At 39.4% G+C, this 20,242-nt stretch overlaps 1 protein-coding gene across 3 annotated transcripts in view; it reads left to right on the top strand.

Annotated features, from left to right (window-relative positions):
- The window catches only part of CGNL1 (cingulin like 1), a 201,507-nt gene that overhangs the window by 166,476 nt on the left and 14,789 nt on the right, over positions 1-20,242 (top strand). For all 3 annotated transcript variants that reach the window (XM_036734362.1, XM_036734360.1, XM_036734361.1), the window contains 4 exons: positions 139-291; positions 1,626-1,796; positions 10,367-10,528; positions 14,194-14,283. In XM_036734362.1, coding sequence (XP_036590257.1) covers positions 139-291; positions 1,626-1,796; positions 10,367-10,528; positions 14,194-14,283 — 576 coding nt within the window. The remainder of the gene's footprint in view (positions 1-138; positions 292-1,625; positions 1,797-10,366; positions 10,529-14,193; positions 14,284-20,242) is intronic.

Below are 20,242 nucleotides of genomic sequence, written 5' to 3'. Positions count from 1 at the left end.
TTCATTGATTCACTTCCTTATGGTATTTGTGAAAAATCCGCTGCACCATCTGATTTTCATGGCTGGTGCTGACAAGTTGTTAATAAGGTTGTATTTTACTCCTCTACCCATCTCTACCCTGTCCCCTGTCACCTGTAGAGAAATCTCAGCCAGGCCACACAGGAACAGCAAAATCTCTCTGAGAAGTTACAAGATGAGACAGAACAGAAGGAACAGTTGAGGAGGTTGAAGAATGAAATGGAGAATGAGCGATGGCAACTGGATAAGACCATTGAAAAACTGCACAAGGAGGTAAGGAGGCCTGCAGGGCAGGAAGCATTGTGGGGATGAGTGATTCCTACATAGCAAAAACCCACTTTGGCTCCTTTCTGTGCTAACACGGAGGAGGGTTTTCAAGTCAAGTCAAGTTAACAAACATTTATTAAGCACCTACTATGTGCCAGGCAGCATACAAAAAATGGCAAAAATAGTCCCTGTCCTTAAGGGGCTTACATTCTAACGGGGGAGGCAACATGCAAGCAACTATGTAGAACAAGATACATACAGGATAACTTGGAGTTAATCTCAGAGAAATTATTAGCTTCAAAGATTAAATTTAGTCCATGGGACATAAGTACATTGTCACCTTTGTGTGCCACAGATACTTTCCCCATTGCCTTCTCATGCCTTCAATTCCCTCTGTTTCTCCAGAAAATACAGATTTTGGGGTAAGTGAACTCCAAGACTCTTTTTCGCTCTGAGAGACTAGGGTTTTATTTTTTGAACTAACAGCTCCTGCTTGCTTTAAGAATGCCCTTGTAGCATGGTTCTGAACACATGGGTAAGACTTCAACCCTAAATAGGTCATTTTTTAATGAGATGAAGTGTATTCATCATCAAAGCTGTACAAAATGAACCAAGAGCAGATACCCTTTGGAGGGTTACATCAAAAGCATTTTTTCTTCAAAGAAGGTGACCTTCAACCTATACATTAACCTTTGCCCCAGGCACTTTGCAATGTCTTTAGGAAAAACAAAACTGTCCACTTTGGGAGGGGCAAGGTAAATTTGGCTGTATATCAGATCGGAGGATTTGGAGCTAGAAAGGACTTTCAAAAGGATCTAGTCTAAATTTTTATTTTATAGATGAAAAAAATCAGCCCAGAGAGGGCACCTGGCTTGCCCAAGGACACACAGCTGGTAGTGACTAAGCTGGGTCTCAAACCCCCAAGTCTTTTTATGCCAAACCTAGGTTTTTTCCATTGTACCACATGGATTCCTTAGGATGACATTCCTTAAATAGGACTGGAGCAAAATGTTAGATTTCTAGCTGTCTGAAATGGGCTTTCTACATATCTTCCCACTGGGACTCAAACTGCCCCTGGGACCATGACCTCTGACATAGGCTTTCACCTAATCTTACATGGAACCAGGCCTCTTACCAGCCATTTTTAAATGATGCCATCTCCCATTTCCCACCCACCCCACTTCCAACTCTAGCTTTTCTTTATGTCTTATCTTCCCTTATTAGGACGCTAAGCCCCTTGAGGACAAGACCACCATGCTTGTTTATTTCTATATTCCTAGTATGTAATAAGTGCTTAATAAATGCATCTCTGTTTATTCATGTGTATGTTTTTTCTGTAGATGGCTGACATAGTGGAGGTTTCACGGATATCAACTCTGGAACTCCAGAACCAGCTGGATGAATACAAGGAGAAAAATCGCCGGGAGCTTGCCGAAATGCAGAGGCAATTAAAGGAGAAAACCGTGGAGGCAGAAAAATCCCGCCTGACAGCCATAAAAATGCAAGATGAGGTAATGGCTAGTTGGTTCCTTTGGTTAATCTCTGAATCAGAAATACACTTCTGATGTCTCAAAATGATGGATCTTTGATGTGCTGCTTTGGGGTAGGCTCTGAAGATTATTCTTGGGTCTGGAGCCTTAGATAAGACAGAAAAATTTTTAGGATTCAGAGTTGAAGTATTTTGTTATGTGGTTAAAGGTAAAAAATAAGGGATGATTCAGTTTTATCTAATAAGCATTTATTAAGCACCTACTAAAGGTCTCGTTCTGTGCTAGGGACTGTGGTACAAAGAAAAGACAAAACAGTGCCTAGGGTTGAGTGTGGGATTTGAAATCAGGAAAATCTGGATTTTAATCCAGCCTCAGATACTTATCTCTTGTGTCATACTGTGCAAGTCATTTCTCTTTACTTCAGTTTCCTCATCCATAAAGTGGAGCTAATTAAACCTGTAGCATCATAGAACTGGGGGCAGCTAAAAGATGCTGTGGGTAGAGCAGTGGGCCTAGAGTCAGGAAGACCTGCATTCAAATTCGACCTCAGATACTTCCTAGCTGTGTGACCCTGGGCAAGTCAATTAACCCTGTTTACTCAGTTTCATCATCTGTAAAATGGGGGTAGTAAGGGCACCTCCATTGCAGGGTTGTTGTGAAGATCAAATGAAATAATGGTGACGTGCTTAGCGTCGTGTCTGGCATCTGGTAGATGCTTTGTGTTAGTCATGTTTGTAAGGTGCTTTGCCAGCCCTAAAATGATATTTTAATGTCAGTTATTAATTTGAGTATAAATATAGGTCAGAGCCACAAGTATACAGCCTTCTACAGGTTGGCAAGATATAAAATTCTACTTAAGAAGCTAGCTCTGGGCCAACTTTTGGTTTATGTTGCAGTTTTTGCATTGTTTTTCTACCTTTTGGTTGTTTAAAACACATGATTTTTTTTTTTGATAAAAGGGGGAGGGAGGTCACTCATATCACTGAAATAATCTGGTATTAAATTGTGAAATGCTCACAGGAATCCGGTATGCCAGTTAAACTCTGTGTTCACGTACACACACACACACACACACACACACACACACACACACACACACACACACACACACACACAAACACACACGAATCCCCAACCACCTTGCTTTTCAGGGAAAACAAAATTAAGCACAATAGGACACACCTGAAGCATACAGATTAGCTTCATGTGATCACATGGCTTAGTGTCACTCAGGTGTCCCACAGCTATAAGAATCTAAAAGTTCCTGAAAGCCTTTAGCGGGAGGCACTTTGGTTTGAGCTGTAGGATTCCCTTCCAGCCATAGAAAAATTTAAAAAGTAGAATTTAATGGTGAGAGAGACTCTAGAGGTCATCTGTAGTCCATGGGTGCTAAACCTTTTTGGAGTATTTTTTTAAATTTCCTTTTTCACATGAAAAAATTTCTTGGACTCGCACACCATGGCAATTGAAGTTTTTGTATCCATTCATTGGGGGAAAAACTATAATAAAGAAAAGCCCTTCTGAAAAAAGGTCATATTTCATTCTGAAGGCCAGAAAACACTTTTCCCCCATGCTTCTATTAGGCACAAATGAAGCATTGATAATACAAAACCACTGATACAAAACCCCTTATGCACCCTTTTGTTGGAACTAAATAAAACCCAAATGACAATACTTGGTGAGCATATGGTTTATAGAACCCTTGCAATAACTTCATGGCCCCCAAGAGTCTGGGGCCCACAGTCTGAGAGCCACTGATCTGGTCCAGTGCTCTCATTTTACAGATCAAGGACCTGAGGCCAAAACAGGGTGAAACGACTTGTTCAGTTAGTGAGGGGCTGACTCCTTCCACCATGCCAGGATGATTCTGTGGGACCTCTTCTTAAGCTCCCCCAAGTGCTCTCCAGATTCTCAAGTTGATTATTAAGAGTACAAGCTCCTCCTTCCTTCCTTCCTTCCTTCCTTCCTTCCTTCCTTCCTTCCTTCCTTCCTTCCTTCCTTCCTTCCTTCCTTCCCTCTCTCTCTTTCTCTCTCTCCCCTCCCCCCTTCCTTCCCTACATCTGTCTCTAACTCTCCTTCCTCCTTTCTCTGTCCCTTCTCACTCTCTCTCTCCCCCCATCTCCCTTTCCCGTCATTCTCTGTCTCTGTCCCCCCACCCCCTTCTCTCATCTCAAAAGCTGCACAAGAAAAGAAAGCTTTACTTCAAAAAATAAATTTGGAACTCTTGTCCAGCCTACAAATGCTAAAAAAATGTAGGCCTTTAAAAAATAAACTTTTGAGGAGCTCATCAGATCTTAAAAGAGCTGCATAACAGGATCCCCAGTCACTCAGATTCACACAAAAGTGTGATGAGGCTTGAAGTTGCTAAGCTGAGACTGTTACACAGGTGTTAAAGTTTTCTCTGGCATTTTTTGAAAATTGTTTTTATTTCTGAAGTACCGTAGCACTGTGGCTAGTGTGTTACAGTTGGAGTCAGAAACACCTGCTTTTCAATCTGACCTCTGACCTCTTCACCTATCAGCTATGTGACCCTAGGCAAAGCATTCAGTCTCTGAGCCTCAGGCCAATCTGTAAGACTAAATTAACCACTGAGTTGTGATTTGTGTTGGTAGGTCATTCTTAACACCAATGACATCACATGACCTTAGCATGTTTTATTTTCATTTCCACATAAAAGGGATAATATTCTTGGGTGTTTCATCTGGGCATCTTTAATCTACCCGCTTATGTTGTTTTTTGAAAAAAAAATTTTTATCCAACAATTATCAAGCATTTCTCTTTTTCCTCCTTGTACCTCTCCCTATCCACTGAAAAAAAAAAGTTAGAAATAAAGACAGATCCTTTGTATCACAAGCACAGTCAAGCAAAAGAAATTCTCCTGTGGGGAATATCCAAAAATGTGTTTCTTATTTTGCATGTTAGTCCATCACCTCTCTGTTATGAAGGAGGCATTCTTTTTTATTGGTCCTCTGGAATCAGAGTTGATCATGGTTGATTAGAGTTCTTAAGCCTTCCAGACTTGTTTGTTTTTATAATACTGACGTTAAAGTATAAATTATTCTTCTGGGTTCAGGAAAAACAAACAAACAAAACATAATAGGGCCACTTCTGTCAATACCATGAATTTAACATCCCAGACTGCTTGAATGTGCTCCACGTTGCCTGTTGTTGGTGCCAAAAGGGCACTAGTAATGTTTATCAAAGCACTGCGACTACCAGAGGGGAGCAAACATCAAGAACCTGCTGTGGGTTTAATGCTGTTGGGAACACCCTAACCTGCAGGACAGGAACTTTTCAAATACCACCTTCAATCCAAGTGCCAAGCTGCAGTTACAGAGCTGTTTGAAATTAAATGAGTAAATAAACAAGGACCTTAAAAAAGCAGACCTCACAGACATGATGGATCTTAGAAAAACTTGGTGTGTTCCCTTTGTTAATTGCCTTTTTCTTCACAAAGGTCTGGAAATTCTATTTTATGTCCTTTGTTGAGAATCTGTTAAACCTCTGAGGAAGGAGGAGGATCTGTGGTTATGCTTAGAGAGGAAATTATCCTGGGATTAATACCCTGGTCCTTTTTTTTCCTTTTTGCATAGATTTTTTTTCCTTCTTATTATATATAGTTTGGCAAAGGGAAATGCCCAGTTAGGGTGAGAATAGATCTGTTTTCGATCCTAAAAATGAACAATGCAGACGTTAAAATTAAAATTATCTCTCACTTTATTTTGATCAAAAGTGAGTTGTTGAAAAACATGCTTTTCTTTCTCATCAGTCAATTCCCATGTGTTTATTGAGTAACTGTCATGTAAAAAGGTGCTGCTAGAGTCTGTAGGGAAGATAAATAGGTAATTTAAAGCTGTGTCTGACAAAGAGGAAAAAATCCTTTATTATTGGGATTTAGGTTTTTTCTAAGTTATTCTATAGGAAACATTTTTTTTTCAATGAACAAAAACTATTTTCTCTGCCTTACAACTCTTACCATTAGGGGGAAAAAGAAACAAATGGTAAACTTTTTAGGACCATCATATGTTGCATATAAGACCATACAATGATTTTTCCTCATTAGCTTTAGCATGATTTCTGCATGCCTTTAATCTTTTTCTTTCATTCTATTTGTAATGTTTGAAAATATGCCATTTTTGGATGGGTTTAGTCCAAGGCCTGCGAGACAGGGGAAGAGTTGTGTTTTTGGGAAGAGGAGGGTCTCCAGAGGAGTACCCCACTCTGCTTCTAGACCCAGTCCATTTCTTTTCACTGGGAAGCGGCCCCTGGCTGGAAGGCTTATTCATGAATGCCTCTTCTAAACTGCTAGTTCAGTGCCATCTTGTGGGCAAAAAAAATACTGTAAGTGACTGACCATGGCATTGGACAACATGGAGTTTTCTTGAAGGAAGCTGGAGTGCCATTAACATCTAGATAGCTTTGTCTTTCATTTCATTTGCGTTTCTATAGATTCTGCCTCTGCATGTTGCTTTAGGTTATTATTTCTTAGCATTTTATAGAAAGATCATAATAGGTAATAGATCTTGAGCCAGAAGGAATTTCAGTTGTTAGTTCAACCTCCACATTGTAGATAAAGAAACTGAGACCTAGGGAATTTAAGTGACTTGCCCAACATCATACAGTAAGCATCAGATTTGAACCCAGGTCTTCTGACTCCAGAAAAAAATGTTTCCTTTTCCACTGGACCATCCTGGGATTTCAAATTGGATGAGACCTTAGAAGTCATTATGTCTTCATCATTTTACAAATGAGGAAAATTAACCCAGAGAAATGAAGTAATGATTGGCTCTGAGATGTGAAGTAGAAAAGGAAGGAGGCTAGTATTTAGTATGTATGTTTGGGGGAGGGGGTCGAGAGTCTGGGAGCAGGTGACTACATAAATCGAAGATGGCCTAGGCTTGGTCCAGCCCCCAGAGATGATGCTACTGAGATTTAACCCTGGTGTAAAGTGTCTTCAGCATCCTTGCACTTCCATTTCTTAGCTTCTTCTCCTTATTCTTTATTTCCAGGGGCCTAATGCTGTCCCTTGGCTGTCTGAGACCCCTACTGCCTTCCCATGCTTCAGGAATTTCTTTCTCCTGCCCCATTCCAAAACTCTAATGGCTTTTTCCTCACATAAAAAAAAATAATCTGATACAAGAGTTCTCATTCCATTGTTAAATATTGATATTGGCCCAATCGGTTACCCCTCTAGAGGAATCTGAATATATAAAGCCTTAACCCAGAGTCAGCAATCAGTCAACAAACATTTATTAATCAATTATTATATACCACGCACTGTGCTCAGCACTGAGACTGCAAAGAAAGGCAAAAATCGCTGTTCTTGCTTTCAACGAACTCACATTATAATGCAGAAGACACCATGTAAATCACATGTAAGACATATAACAGAGGTAAAGGTAGTTTGAAAGGGAAAGCAGCTGAGAGAATTGGGAAAGGCCTTCAAAGGAATGGATAGACAATGGTGGTGTTTCAGACATTCTTTAGACCAGCGGGACATAAGTGTGAGGCAAGGGGCACTTTGTGGTATCATGGAAGTCATCTCACATCACAGCCCTTCCTGGTGGTGTGACTACACTGAGCCTCAGTTTCTTCTTTCATAAAATACTTGCATCATTACTTCCTAGGTTTGTTGTCAGGAATGTGTTTTGTAACCTTAAAGTAATGTGGCATGGATGGATGGATGGATAGATAGATCAATTTTTTTTTTTTGCACTGATCCTATAATTTCATCATTGTGTGGAGATACAAGTGAGGATTTCCTTCTGCCAATATAGATGCAGACCTATGCCTTCTATGCAATTTATAATATGAGTTATATGAGGCACTGCCAGGTAAAGTGAGTTGCCCAGGGTCACGTAGCTCGTATATGTTAGAGTCAGAACTTGAAAAGCAGGTCTCCTTTTTTATTTATTTTATTTTATTTTTTTATCTTTTGGAGGGGGGAAGGCAGGGCAATTGGGGTTAAGTGACTTGCCTGAGGTCACACAGCTAGTAAGTGTGTCAAATGTCTGAGGCCGGATTTGAACTCAGGTCCTCCTGACTCCAGAGCTGGTGCTCTACTCACTGCACCACCTAGCTGTCCCAAAAGCAGGTCTCCTTAATTCCAAAGCTGGCTCTATCCATTATGCATGCTGCCAACATCATCATGGTCAGCATCGATAATAATATAGCAATAAGTATTGGTAGTAACGGTGGAAGTGGTAATAGTAGTAGTTGTGATGGTGGTGGTAGTGGTAGTGGTAGTAGTAGTGGTAGTTTTGATGGTAGTAATGGTGGTAGTAGTAAGGAGGAGTGAGGATAGAGGTGGTGGTGGTGGTAGTAGTAGAAGTGGAAGTAGTAGTAGTACCGGACATTCCTAAAGTCTGGACTCAAAGGCAAAAATGCATATTTTCAAGAAATGAAATGAATGAAATTTTCAACATTTTATTTAATTGGGATACTAACAAATAACATCTTCAATATGATTTCTGTCATTTGTGATGCAGAGGTTGACACGCTTTGCAAGATTCATGTGAACTCGATGCAATAACTCCACATTGCTGTCAGTTTTAGCATTTTATGCATTCCATCGAGTGTGTTGCATCTGTGATTTTCATTGAGTACACCTTCTTCTTCAGCATACCCCAGAAAAAGAAGTCTCAGAACAACACAGTCTTCGGTGAAATGGTTAATGAGATTTCTTCTGTGTCCAGACTTTAGGGACACCCTGTAGTTATGATGGTGGTGGCGGTGGTGGTACTAGTAGTAGTAGTGGTGGTGGTGGTGGTAGTGGTAGTAGGGAGGAACTAAGGGTAGGGACTGGTGGTAGTGGGAATACTAATAATATTAGTCATAGTAAATTCAGTTATCTGTTTTTATTCCCAGCCTAGGGCTGGGGAACATGTTCCTAGGCACACTGATGGGTAGAGGGAAAGGATAATGAAGTAAAAGTATTTTTCTTCTCATATCTCTTCAGTTTTCTCCCGAGTTCTTTGTGTGCAATCGAGGACATGGACCAAGGTGGATGGAGGTGTAGGTGTCGGGGAGGATATAGAGTGACAGAGACCATATCTCATTTCTTTAGGTATTTAGACATTTCTTGTGAAAACTAATGCACAGCTTGCCTTGAGAGCCTCCCTTTCCCATTTTTGGAATGTGTTGGGGGAATCTCTCAATAAAAAGGTTGAGTTGTGTTGATGACACATTTCAAGGGTGGTATTCATTTCGAGAAACATACTTAGCACCCACTATATAGTAAGCCTTGTGCTAACTAGGCTCTGGAGGAGACACAGAGGCTTAGAAAACTTAATGTCTCTGTTTTCATGAAGTTTACAGTCTAGTTCAGGTGTTCTTCACCTGGGGTCTATGAATTTAAAAAAAATAACATGGCAACTGTGTTTCAATATAATTGGTTTCCTTTGTAATTCTACATATTTTATTGTATGCATTTAAAATCGTTATTCTGAAAATGGTCCACCTTCATAGACTTCACCAGACTAACAAATAGGTCCATGCCTCCCCCAGAAAGGTTAAGAACCCCTGGTCAAGTAGGTTGTACATACCCATGATACAATGGGGAGCAGTGTCATAGGGTGGAGAGAGCATTGGATTCAGAGCATCTGGCTATTGTTACTTACTACTTGTATTGTCTTGGGCAAGTCACTTAAGCCTCTCTGAGGGTCTTTCCCCACCTTGCAGAGATGGGGTTGGACTAGTTGTTGCCTAAGGTACCTTCCAGCTTTCAATCCTATGCAAACAATCAAAGAGATATAATCAAAGTGCTGCATGAACTTCAAAGTATTGGTGGGATTTCTCTCTCCCTCTCAATGACAGGATAATTATTTCATCAAAAGAGATTCACATATCAAAAGCTCCATCCATATACTGGTTTTTAATTTAGGTTTTCCTTTTTATTATAGGCTTAAACATCAACAAGCATAAACATTGTCACATAAAACAGAAAAATGGCATTGTGTATTAAACTATAACTTCTACTCTATACCGTTTTTAAAAAGTATATATTAAATGTAGCATGAGAGTAACAAAATTACCCCTCCTTGTCTGTATTCCCTTTTGCTCTCCTTTGTGTGTTTAAAAAAGTGTTTTGTGTATGTTCTTTTTTTCTTCCATATCCTGTTAATAATATAATAATTATAACAAGTATTGTAAAGTGCTTCACTGATGTTATTTCATTTGATCTTCAACCCTGGGAGGTAGGTGCTGTTATTACCATCTCCATTTTACAGGTGAGGTAACTGAGGCAGAGAAAAGTTAAGAAGACATGCCCAGGGTCAGACAGTAACTCTCTGAGGCTGGATTTGAACTAGGGTCTTCTGACTCCAGATCCAGAGCTCTCTCCACTGTGCCACCACCTACCCTGTTCATAATTGTCTGCAGAAGCTCCTTAGGAACTGGACCAAATACAGTCACTTTCGTAACCCCGGGAACGAGTGACCCAGTACAGGTCTGAACAATGTGTCCACCTTTATGACCAGAGCTCAGTCTTTCCATTAGCTTTCCACAGATCTCTCATTGGGGGGCTCATCGTCTGCCAGGATCTTCATCTCGTCAAGAGTTACGCGATAATGACCATCTCTTTCTCCCTGCAGATGCGTCTGATGGAGGAGGAGTTACGAGACTACCAAAGAGCTCAAGATGAAGCACGCACAAAAAGAGAGCTTCTGGAACAAACGTTGAAAGACCTAGAGTATGAATTGGAGGCCAAGAGTCACCTTAAGGAGGATCGCAGTAGACAAGTCAAGCAAATGGAGGTATGGTTAATAATAACTGGCATTTCTATGGCACCATGTTCTAGGCACTGTGCTAAGTGCCTTACAATCATGATCTCATTGGATCCTCACAATGACCCTGAGAGGGAAGAGGCAATCTTATTATCCCCATTTTACAGAAGATGAAACTGAGACAAATAGAGGGTAGGTGACTTGCCCAGGGTCATCTAGCTAGTAAGTATCTGAGGCCAAATTTGAACTCAGGTCTTCCTGACTCCATGCCCATCTCTCTCTTTACTGTTCCACCTTTTAGGCTTTAAAACTACTCATTTTCATTTCTCTTGAGTTTCAATTCTCTTGAAAATTTAGTAGTATCATTTTAATTCTCTTGAGTTTCAATGCTCTTGAGAATTTAGTAGTATCATTTCAATTCTCTTGAGAATTTAGTGGTATCATTCTCTTATATGATTAAGACACTGCTGAGAGGGTGGGGCTGATACCACCAGAAGAGACTTAGAAATACTCTAGTACAGCTCCTTCATTTTAAAGATGACAAAGCTGAGACCCAGAGAGGTTAAATGAGTTACCTTAGATCACAGAGAAAGTAATTGTGGAACTCAGACTTAGAAGCCAGTTCCAGAGTCCTCCATCTCATTGCATACTTAATTTTAGGTTCCTATTTTCAACTAACCTTTGCTCATGTGCAATCCAGCTTTGCAGATATATACAGTGTGATAAAGGTGGTATAATTTAATTCTACAACTACTCAATGAGCACTGTGATACACTTAGCACTGTACTTAACACTTTGTGAAATAGGGCTTTGTAAAATAAACATCTAACTTGGACCCTGCCCTCGGGGAGTTTACCATTTTTGGGGGGAAGAAATAAACCTATGAAATAGGTAACAACATAAAGACAATAGAAAATAAAATCTTCAATTCATTTCCTAAATAGGGGGTGAGTCCTTCAGACAACTCAAAACTCTTAACAAATAACCAAAAAAGTAAATCAAATCAGAAAATCTAAAGAATAGTGCACTGATAGTTGTATAGGTGTAATCTTACATTCATCACACCCACACTTAAAATAGCACAATCCTTAGAACAATGCTGTCCAAAAAACCAGCATTCTCCAACATGATAATGAGACTTTGGAGAAAAATGCTGGATTAAAATAACACTTGAACCGCATTAACAGAAGTTAAGATGTCAAGATGTTTTTAGGAGGCAGATAGATGTTGCAAAAGAACGGGGTGAAAAAGGATGAATTTGTAGTCAGTGTAGTTCTTGAATTTATTTTGCAAATACCTCCTTTCCCCTACCTTCTTCAGTGGCCAAGAAACCACTGATATCTAGTGAATGTTAATTCTGATATTACCAATTTCTCTAGATATGTCTTTCCTAGGGGAAAGGCTAAACAGGCTAAATATAATTTTTCTGTTTTCTTAAGGTAGTTGCAAATTGCTATTAGGGCCCTAGCATGCTTATGTTCTAGGATTCTGAGAGCTAACTGGAAGATGAACAAATATTAACTCATGTAATCAGAAGCTCGGTGCCCTCTGCCCCACGTGGCCATCTCATAAGCCAGTTCAGAGCATGGGCATAATATCCACTGACCTAGACCTGAAAGTCACCTAGCTATACTTGTTTAACACATGGGCAATGGAAACCTTGGAAGGACTGCATCCTGAACTCATGCCGTCCTAGGAAAATTAAAATAGTATTTTCTTATCTGAATAAAGATGCTTTCATTAATATTTTTCAGCGTGATTGGATAGCAATATGGATAAGCGGAGGTGGTAGCAGAACTAGAGGTTTGTTTGTTTGTTTGTTTTTTAACTTGAGCAAAATTTTAAGGAGGATCTCTTTTTCCCATTTTATACTGGACAAAGAACAGTTCTCAGGCCCCCGACCAGTGAGAAGAGTACTTTGGCAATCAATTGACCTTACAGAGGGAACTGGCATGTGAGAGAGCTAGCCGAACTTACCTTACCTAGTTTTGTTTCCCTTGCATGTCTTCCATCAGGAGCAGTCATACAGAAATTATTTTTTAGCCAGCCAAGTAACTGATTATCAGCTAATGAGCACCTTCCGTAAATGAGAGGGGGAGGGAGCAGTTAATTGAAGTGGGCTGTGATTGTATAGACTATCTTTTATGAGGATCTCTTAATTACATTGTGAATATTCTCTGTGAAATTCATAGAGCCTTTGAGTAGGTACATGATTCCTACCCTAAATGAACATAATTGAATACTGGGTGGATCTTAAGGGTTCTTTTAGTTTCTAGGTATCCATACTTGGCAGGAGTGCCCCCAGATGGGTGGTAGCTACACTTGTGACAAAAAGCTGGTTTTGGTTGATGGTTTTTTGTAGTCTCTAGATTGTAGTAATGGCATTCCTTGTCCTTTCATCACTCACATGCAATTTATCTTCTGCGCATAAAGAGGCATCTCTAGTTTCTCAATCTATCTTGATCATCCTGAGGATAATATTTTGGTATTTTGATACATTGTGATCTCATTGATGTGGGCCATACATTCACTGGTCAGTCAGTCTCTCAATAAGCATTCGTTAAGTGTTTATTAAGCATATGCCAGGCACTGTGCTAAGCCCTGGGTTCAGCCCATTTATGCCATCACATTATGTGCAATCTGTGTTTTTCAGCAGATACTCCACAGAGAAATCCACTTAATGCAATGGTGACCTTCCTTTTTTTAAAAATATTTTGGGAGTACCAATGGACCATTTGAGATGCCCATTTTTTATTCTTCTTTCTCAGTATGCGACTGGACCACCTCCTTACCCCACCATTGATGTTCCTCTGTCATGTTTTTTACCCTCACTTCTTGCGTGCAAATCATTGCCAGGAATGTGCTGTTGACTGTTTATACTCACCACGTGGCTTTCTGTTGTTGATTGGGTTATTTGTAATATTCTTCTGAGATTATGTTGTTTCCAGGGACAATATTTATCCATAAATATTTCAGAGCCCAAATCCAGGACTGCCAATTACTTTCTAGCATCTGTGGCTCCAACTTAATCCAAACATTTAAAATAACAATGAACTGGTGACTAGAGAAAAGAAGTAAATGCAAAAACCTAGCAATTCTGGGTGTAGAAATTTGCATTATTTTCCCCTTTCTTTCTCCCTCCCACCCACAAAACTTCTTTGAAGTGCATTTTCCATAACAAGTAATGAATTGCAAATAAGCCCAACTCAAAAAACTTGGTGTCATAATTTTGTGAATGCTAATTTGGCAAAATTTGATTAACTTTGAAACATGATCCAATATTGTCTTGAGTTCACTAGAAGGAAAGGATCATTGGTTGCCGCAGGTACTCACAGAATTTGCCTTCCCCAAGGCTCTTAGGAGCAATGGTAAGAATTGGTAGGTGGTACATTTTACATAAAATGAAACATTCACAGTTTCTTGCTGCCTTTAGGAGACACTTGCTGAATGCAGCATGAGCTCTTTGGATCATTCCAATGAGTGGTTCATTGGGAACCAGTGTTTGAAGTAGCCCAGAAAACCTCTATCCCAACCCATTCAGCTCCAGTCTTCTATCTTCTCTCCTCCCTGTGATGCTCAGATACCATGCCTTCACATATTTCATCTTTACCCCTTCACCCACAGAAACAGCTGTCCCATTTTCATCTAGTAAAAGCCCAAATTAAATGGGTGTATGTGTGTCTGTTCTTTTGCAGGACAAAATTTCTCAACTGGAGATGGAACTAGATGAAGAAAGGAACAACTCTGATTTGTTGTCTGAGAGGATTACCCGGAGCAGGGAACAGGTACTGTAGTAGCTGAAAATGATCAGGTTAACATGAATGAACCAAAAAGAATGAGATGTTTAAATATGAACAGTTAGCTAGAGCACAGGTACTTAACCCTTTTTTTGTGTCATGGGCCCATTTAGTAGTTTGGTGAAACCTATGGCCTTCTCAGAACAATATTTTTAAATGCATAAAATAAATACATAGAATTACCAAAAAAAACCCTAATTTAGCTATCAAAATAAACAAAAATTTTATAGGTACCAGGTTATGACGCGTTGGGCTAGAGGAAATCTTCTACTATTGCACCTTGACCCAGTAGCTCTCAATACTTTAAGTCAGAAGTATAAATATGTGAGCAATATTCCCAGGTGAGATTAAAATGTAATTGGGAAATAGAAACAATACAATATAAAACCTAGACAATGTTAAAATGTGGCTTTTTAAGTCAACATACAGCCTGCAGGTTTCATGGGCCCATTTCTATTTGAGCTTGACACCACCGCTCTGAATCACTTGGGGAGAATATAAAAATTACCTTGTTATAGCAACACAGAGTTCAAATTTCTAAAGAACCAAGGTAAGTGGTTAAGTCATAGAAAAATCTCCTAGGCTCTAAGCTCCATGATACTAGGGACCATGTCTTATCTAAATTTTATCTCTTCCATTTTATTGTCATTTAGTTATTGTCAGTCATGTCTATCTCTTCATAACCTCTTTTTTGGGGGTTTTCTTGGCAAAAATACTAGAGTGGTTTGCCATTTCCTTCTCCAGTTCATTTTACAGATGACGTAACTGAGGCAGAGTTAAGTGATTTGCCCAGGGTTGCATATCTAGTAAGCGTCTGAAGCCAGATTTGATCTCAGGTCTTCCTGACTCCAGGCCCAGCACTTTATCCATTGAGCCACCTAGCTACACATGCATATAAGATAAGTACAATATTTCATCTGGCTTCTCTTATTTTAATACATCACCATCACCATTCACAAACTCCCCTATGTCTTAGTAGACAATTTTCATGAGTTTCTATGGCTTAAAAACTGATGGATTGGTAGTCAACCTCTCAATGATCCTTTATGAAATTAACAATGCTGGTCCTCAGTCAGTAGATACAGATGGCCTTAATGGCCTTCCCTATTGGCTCTTCCAGCCTGATAGAACTTATCAGGACTTATTCTTTCCTGGTATTGACTTCAAGAACCCAGCATTACCTTCACACCATCAAAGGAGGGCTTTAGTGTACAACTTGGCCCATGGTACATACTTAACACAGGAATGCTGTGTTTGACAATATACTAGGAGAGGACTTGATAGTCTGTTTTGCAGTGTGTCTGAGAATAATTTATTTTTCAAGTACGTGAAGTGACAGGACTTACTTAGCACTCTGCTAGATGAATCACAAAATCACTCACTGTGACTTAGTATAGGTATGAGCTTATGTATATTTTAGAATTACATGACGAGGTCATTATGGCCCTTGAACTAGTGTTGCCAAGGACCGAGCAATGCAGATTGGTGGGAATTGGCCCGTGTGCCCGAGTTTTGTTGCTTTAGATTCAGTTCATCAATTCAGCAAATGTTTATTAAGTGCTAATTACGTGCACGGCACTGCCAGGGTGCTGCAACTACAAGGGTAAAAATATCACAGTCCTATCTTGCGTCCTATGGTCCTTAGTACACATACCATATGTAGACTGACTGACGCAAAGTGAAACATGCGGAGCAGCTTGGTGGAGCAGTGGGTAAGGACGCTGGAGCTGGGGTCACAAAGACCTGACTTCAAATAGCTGTGTGGCCCTGGGCAAGTCACTGAACCTCCCTCAGACTCAGTTTCCTCGTGTAAAAAATGAGGTTAATAATAGCACCTACTCCCTAGGTTTCTTGTGAGGATCAAATAAAATAATATGTGTACAGCCCTTTGCAAACCTTAAAGCGAGTGCTACTTTGCTGCTAGTTGTCATTATTCATGTTGGCCTCCTGTGCTTGGTAACTAAGTAGCTGTAAAGTTTCTCTAAGTAACAGGAGTTTTGAACTTGAGGTCTGTGAACTTGTGGGTTTTTTAAAAATTTCTTGGCTAAATATATTTTTTAAAAGATATGTTAAGTATCTTTTTAAAAATATCTTCAAATATCTATTTTAAATATATCTATTTTAAAACTAATATCTATTTTTTTGTTTTTGTTTTTTGGAGGGGGAAAGGCAAGGCAATCGGGGTTAAGTGACTTAACCTAAGGTCACACAGCTAGTAAGTGTCAAGTGTCTGAGGTCGGATTTGAACTCAGGTCCTCCTGACTTCAGGGCCTGTGCTCTATTCACTTTAAATATCTATTTGAAATATCTTTTAAAAATATCTTTAAACATCTGTTTAAAAATATCTTAAATATCTATTTTAAAAATATGTTTTAAATATCAAAATATCTTAAATATTATTTCAACATATTTGGTTTCCTTTGTAAACAAAAACCTGAGAGGGGCCCATAAGCTTCACCAGACTGCCAGAAGTGTCCATGACACAATAATGGTTAAGGACCCCTACTCTAAACTGAATGCTTTTGGATAATAGTGGTGGTAGCCTCAGGAGATAGGTATAATAACCACTATGATAACTTTTGTTTTTCTAGTGCTTTATGGTTACAAAGTTCTTTGTGTGTCTCGCCCATTAGATTGAGCTGCTTGAGAGCAGGGCCTGTTTTTTTGTCTTTCCTTATAGCCCCAGGACTTAGCACAATGGCGGCACATTGAGGGAATTATTAAATGCTCATTGACTCTCATGTTATCTTAGTTAATCCTTCTACTGACTCTGTGAGTTGTACCTTGCACATGTATTTTTATCCCCATTTCATAGATAAAGAAATGGGACCTCTGAAAGGTTAAGACCCAGGCTTGCTTACACAAGGAATCAGTCAGCATTTGAATACAGACCTTCTGACTCCAGTTCCAATTCCTTTTCCATTTTACCATGCTTCCTCCTTATATCCCTAGTATATGTACATGTGTATGTACATGTGTATGGTACATATGTATATGTACAGTGCCTGGTACACAGTAAGTGCTTAATATATGTACACTGATCGATATCTCCTACAAAGGCACCTTTCTGAGAATGTACCTCCTAAATCATTCCCTTCATAGATTAAAACATATCATTACATCTTTTAGGGGCACAGATGGAGATAGTTACCTTTCTATCTATCTCTCAAAGAAATGGGAAGCTCTTGTCATCTGCTTGCTCCTCAGTGCAAAGGAGACTTCTCCCTTGTGGCCCTATCTGTGTTGAATCATCGTTTATGTCCATCCGTGCCTTTCAGACCTGCGTCAGCACGACATCTCTTATGTGCTGCACTGATTTAATGAAGTAGCTAAGTGAAAACCCAAAACCACCCAGTTGGGGAAATTCACACATAACATAATAGGCCAAACTAAATTTTTACTGTGACTAATAGTCTCTAAAGTTCTTGTGACAATTCAAAGAACACTTTTGGTTTTGAGTTCCTTATAGAATAGATGATGATAATTTACATTTATTAGGCATTTTAAGATTTACAAAGTGCTTCCATAATAATCCGGGTAAGTAGTTTAAGTGTTATTAGCCAAATTTTTATAGATGTTGAAACTGAAGCTCTGAAAAGTACCTGCCCCGTAAGGGCCACAGTTAACTTACATCAGCTGGCCTGCTTTGGCTTAGCATGTAGCTTACAATTAAGTGAAAGCCTTTTAAGTACTAGAACTAGAATTTTGAAAGAAAGAAAGAAAGAAAGAAAGAAAGAAAGAAAGAAGGAAAGATAGGAAAGGAGGGAGGGGAGGGAAGGAAGGAAGGAAAGAAGAAAGAAAGGAACAAGTTTCAGTAAAATGTTGAGAAAAATTACACAGAAGAGAGCAGAAGAAAGTTCAGAAGGGCCAAGCAGGGGAGTTTTGCTACTATCGTGTTAAATTTAACACATTTTTTAAAAAACCTACATGCAGAGGAGACAGGAGAAATACAGGGGCAAATGTAGATTAGCAAAAGATTAATAAAAAGTTATTTAAAAATAAATTTATTTAAAAACAAATGATATAACAGGTCACAGTTTCATATGCAGTCCTCTCTTTTGTTCTCTATTGAAATATTCATATTTTTGTTGGTCAAGTTCATAATAAAAACTATGTTTCTTTTTAAAAGAAGGCATAGATTCAGATTCTTTTAAAATAAATGGGAAGCTGAAAGCAGTCTCTTGCAAGGCATCAGTTTTTCCCTCTTTCCATGAATGTGGAATATCTGTGTTCAGTTTGGCTGGAGGCAGATGACCCGAAATCCTAATTAGGAGATAAGTTTTCCAGACTGCTTAGACACTTAGATTTTCCTTTCAGATCTGACTAGTGTTGGCATGAAGGTACAGATTGAAATTTTGTCCAAATGAGTTCATTTCCCAGAACTTTTTACCTTTCCAGAGTCCTCTAAATGGAGGCAAAGTTTGTTTTCTCAGCTAAGGATATTTTTCCCCCAGGAAGGTTTCTGATGTACCTACTAGGGCCAAAGAATGATTTTATTCAAATGTGGAAAAGCAGGCATTTGACCCATTATTTAGATTTTTTAAAAATAGCTATCATTTATTTGGTTTTCTTCTGCAAAGCACTTTACCAATATCATCTCATTTATTCTCACAACTACCCTGGGAGGTAGGTGCTGTTGTTATCCCCATTTACAGATGAGAAAACTGAGGAAGACAGAGGTTAAATGACTTGCCCAGGTTCACACAGTTAATAAGTATCTGAAGGTGAATTTTAACTCAAGCCTGCCTGACTACAAATCCAGTTCTCTATACATTGTGCCACCTACCTGCCTCTCAAGGAAATGGTGGTATTGTGAGATAAATTTTACCTTTGCTCCGCCCTTCATCCTTCCACATGTGTGTCTTTTCTTACCTGACTGAAAAGCTTTAATATAGATTCTATGGTTCCTTCATTAGGCCTTTGAAAGGTATCCTATAGACCCTAAGAGGACACTGACTCTGGACTCACAGGACCTGAGTTCAGATCTTGCCTCTGATGCTTTCTATCTCTACCTGCATAGGCTTCTGTAAAATAAGAGGTTTGGCCCAGATAGCTACAAAGGGTCCTTTCTAGCTCTAGATCTCTGTTCCTATGGTTTCTATGATACATTTGTCCTTCAAGCACCATATATTAAACTCTGTCGCATGGCTGCTCTTTATTTAAGGAGAAAGGTTTTGGGCCCAATAGACTTTGCTCTCATACTGAGTTTATAGCTTACTTTTGGTAAAAGTTGCAAACTTCGAAAGGAAAACGCATTTCAATGTTTATCCAAATGTGCTCACTATGTGAGTTCCCTGGATCACCATGCATTTTGCTTTTATATATCTGCAGTGCCAGTGAGTGTAGACAGTTAATAAAACAGCTATGCTTGAGAAGAGAAATTTTCTGTTTGCAATGGAGACCAAAAAGCCCCAGCCCAATGGAAAGATATTCATCCAGCCCTAATCACTTGGCAGGCAGAATGAAAAATACCAATCCCAAACCGTCGGGTGGCTTCCGAGTTCTTTCCAGGAGCCTAGTGAGGCTGCCCAGTTACCATGGCAATCATAGAGTCAATACAGGCGGATAAAGTTGCTGGAGCTGCCACAGTCACTTTCCAGAAAGTGATCCCGGGGGTCTGGCACACACCTGCTCCTCCATCAGCACCAGGTGGCCGAGGCCAGTAAATGAGAATGTGGAAATGAAGTCTCCCCCCCTTGCAATGAATGAAGGATCAAAGTTTTTATTAACTTTATCCCAGCCTCAAATCTGCCTCTTGTTGAGTCAGCTGCTTGAAAAACCTGGTGTGTGCAGTCAGTTAATGTTCTTTTTTTTTTCCTCTTCACGATCAGGTATAGTATACAATATTGGTAAGCAATGTAAATTTCCCAAACTCATTGCAGCCCAATGGTAAACACAGGTGATGGTGCTAAATATTGTTATTAGTGATCATAAATATTTCTGGCTT

Source organism: Trichosurus vulpecula, chromosome 8 (assembly GCF_011100635.1).
Source record: "Trichosurus vulpecula isolate mTriVul1 chromosome 8, mTriVul1.pri, whole genome shotgun sequence".
Classification (NCBI taxonomy): Eukaryota; Metazoa; Chordata; class Mammalia; order Diprotodontia; family Phalangeridae; genus Trichosurus; species Trichosurus vulpecula.
The sequence above is the reverse complement of the archived record's forward strand: the minus strand, read 5'-3'. Positions and strand labels throughout refer to the sequence as shown.